The sequence below is a fragment of the Trypanosoma rangeli genome (assembly GCF_003719475.1).
Source record: "Trypanosoma rangeli strain AM80 chromosome Unknown Tra_15.4_contig_00156, whole genome shotgun sequence".
Lineage (NCBI taxonomy): Eukaryota > Euglenozoa > Kinetoplastea > Trypanosomatida > Trypanosomatidae > Trypanosoma > Trypanosoma rangeli.
Window position 1 is genome coordinate 40156 of NW_021705894.1, and position 2526 is coordinate 42681.

At 57.6% G+C, this 2526-nt stretch overlaps 1 protein-coding gene across 1 annotated transcript in view, besides 1 other annotated feature; it reads right to left on the reverse strand.

The window, feature by feature from the left end:
* The first annotated feature begins 633 nt into the window (after positions 1 to 633).
* Positions 634 to 661: a microsatellite.
* A 777-nt stretch (positions 662 to 1438) lies between these two features.
* The window catches only part of TraAM80_05034 (mercaptopyruvate sulfurtransferase), a gene marked incomplete at both ends in the record, with an annotated part of 1638 nt that continues 550 nt past the window's right edge, over positions 1439 to 2526 (reverse strand). The window contains one exon of the mRNA XM_029381929.1: positions 1439 to 2526. This exon is cut by the window's right edge and continues 550 nt beyond it. Within this exon, the coding sequence (XP_029238367.1) occupies positions 1439 to 2526 (1088 nt within the window).

Sequence of the window (2526 nt, forward strand, 5' to 3'; positions counted from 1 at the left end):
TAAGGGAATTTGAGAAAAGGGACAAACACCACTTGGTTGTCCCTTTTGCCCGCGCAGGGACACAACAGAACACAGATGGAGGGGGCGGGAGAGTACGAAAAAAGGTATTTCCGCACCTGACCCTGAAGACAACGAGAAATAAGAAGAAGGCGCCAGCCACACGCACAGCAACCTCAAAACACCGCAGCTTGGTCGCACGACGCGCCCGGTATTTGTGCCGCACATCTCGCGATGGCCCTGGTCACGGTACCGCCGCCACCGGAGCGTGGGGGCACACGCACACCCAAAATAAATAAGAGAGAAACACTCCACAGAAAGTGTTTGCAGATGACCGGCAGCAACACTCCACCCCCCTCCTCGTCTGCTGCCCGCACCTCCCAGGGACCCCGTCGCCCTTCAACCCGCGCACCTCACCCGCAGACCGCAGCGGCGAGTTGGCCTGCACGAGCCGCACCCAGAAAGCGACGGCAATCGCATCGGCGCCACAACGTCACCAACGCCATCCGTGGCAGTGTTATCAGCAGCAGTAGAAACAGCAGTAGAGTCGCTGGAGTCGGTGAGCTGAGCTGGCAGGCAGCGAGGAAGAAGGAAGGAGCAAGATGGGTGAAAGAGGTAGTGGTAGCAAAGAGCGCAAGAGAGAGAGAGAGAGAGAGAGAGAGAGCCGCAGAATGACGAAAAGGCGGCAGCCCACCGACCGCACGCGTATGGAAGGCTCGGCCCTCCACACAACGAATCGCCGCACAGCGCCAACAGCCAACACCAAGCATCCAACGCAAACACCCCTCCCCCTCTGGCCACACACACTCCCACACGGAAAGTGGACCCGCGGTCATCCACGACGCCCCTCACTGCAACGCTTCCACACGCAGCGCCCTGCACCCGCAAGAAAAAAAACGAGTGAGCCACAGTGCACTCTCCCCCTCTCTTCCACGGCCACAGAAGGAGACAGCGGCAACCACACGAGGGACTGCCAACACCGGCTGGAAAAGGGCTATCATCCACGCGCCCTGCACTATATATCCATCTATCTGTGTAAATATGTAGATATGTTTGCGTATTGCGTGCACGAAGCCGTGTGTGTCTGCAGATACGCAAGCAAAAGGAGAAGACGAGTAAAGCATGCATGGACACACAAACGCAAACGCAAACACAGTAATCATGCAGAACTGAAAAGAGCAAAAACAAGACAGGCGAAACTCTCGATTGGGTCGCATCCCCGGCAATATAAAAGCGCGGGGCGTAAAATGAAAATAAATAAACGTTTTAGGTTCTGCTGAATTTCTTAGCCAAACAAAAAATAATTACGTCAAACCTTTTACTTCTCACAAAAACCGCGGCTTCAGCACAAAAACACACACACAAAGAAAAAAAAATATGCGTATTGGGGGGGTGGGGGGAATGATTCGTCTTATTTATTATTCACATCCTTACAATTCTGTCACTTCGGCAACGCCTCAATGACGGCGGTCCTCCCACCCTTAAAGAAGACCTGCGCCTTTTCTCCGATATGCATGTGCGCAACGGCCGCCGTGATCTCCGCGTCCGGCTGCTGCACGACGGCCCCGTCAACCACAATGGCGACGGCGTCAACCGCCGTTACCGCTGGGTTGTCGTCGAGGTTCGGTGATATCATCTTGAAGAACATGCCATGGTTCTCAACAATGCGGCGGGCCGCGCTGAAAGCAAACCGCACGCTGTACTGGGACCACGAGCCGCAGTACAGGAAGGACTCCCCCAGGCCAAGATGGCTCAGAACGGCAATGTTTAACGTCGCGGTGACACTGCTGCCGCAGAAAAAAACGCAGTTGGAGACGTCCGCGTGGATGGCTTCCCACACGCTTTCAAGTGCCTTCAGTGCGATGCTGCGACACTCCTCGTCCGGTCTGAGGCACTTGTGCTGGTCCTTGCACTGCATAAAACTGTCCCAAGGGAAAGAGACAGCATTCTCAATGCTGCCTGGCAGTGTGTCGGAGCAGGAGGGGCGCACCGTCGATGAGAAGCGGGTTGCTGCACGTGCATCCACCATGACTGCGTTGGGCGGCACCTCCTCGATGGTGAGGGCGCGCTCAAAGGAGTTCCTGTACGGCCATTTCTCCAGTGGCTGAACCATTACCTCCGGACGCCCCGCCTCCAACGGCAGCCCCGCCGCATGGTACGCCTGAAACCCACCGTCCAGCACGTACGCCTCAACCCCGAGGGAGTGCAGCATCCACCACATGCGGCAGCCGCCCATGGCACCGCTGAGGTCGTCGTAGCAAAGGACCGGCTTCCCCGAGCCAATGGCCTTTGCCTTGCACCACTCCACAAACTTCGCGGCGTCCGGCAGCGGGTGGCGCCCGTCGGCGATCGTGATGGGCCCACTTAGGTCCTCATCCACGCCCACGAAGACGGCACCCGGGAGATGGCCCTCGCAATAATCGTCCCTGCCGTGCGCCTTATCGCAGAGGCTGTAGCGCACGTCGCACACCTGGTAGTCGCCGAGACAGTGCGCGACGTCCTCAACGGCGAGAAACACCTTCCCGGGGT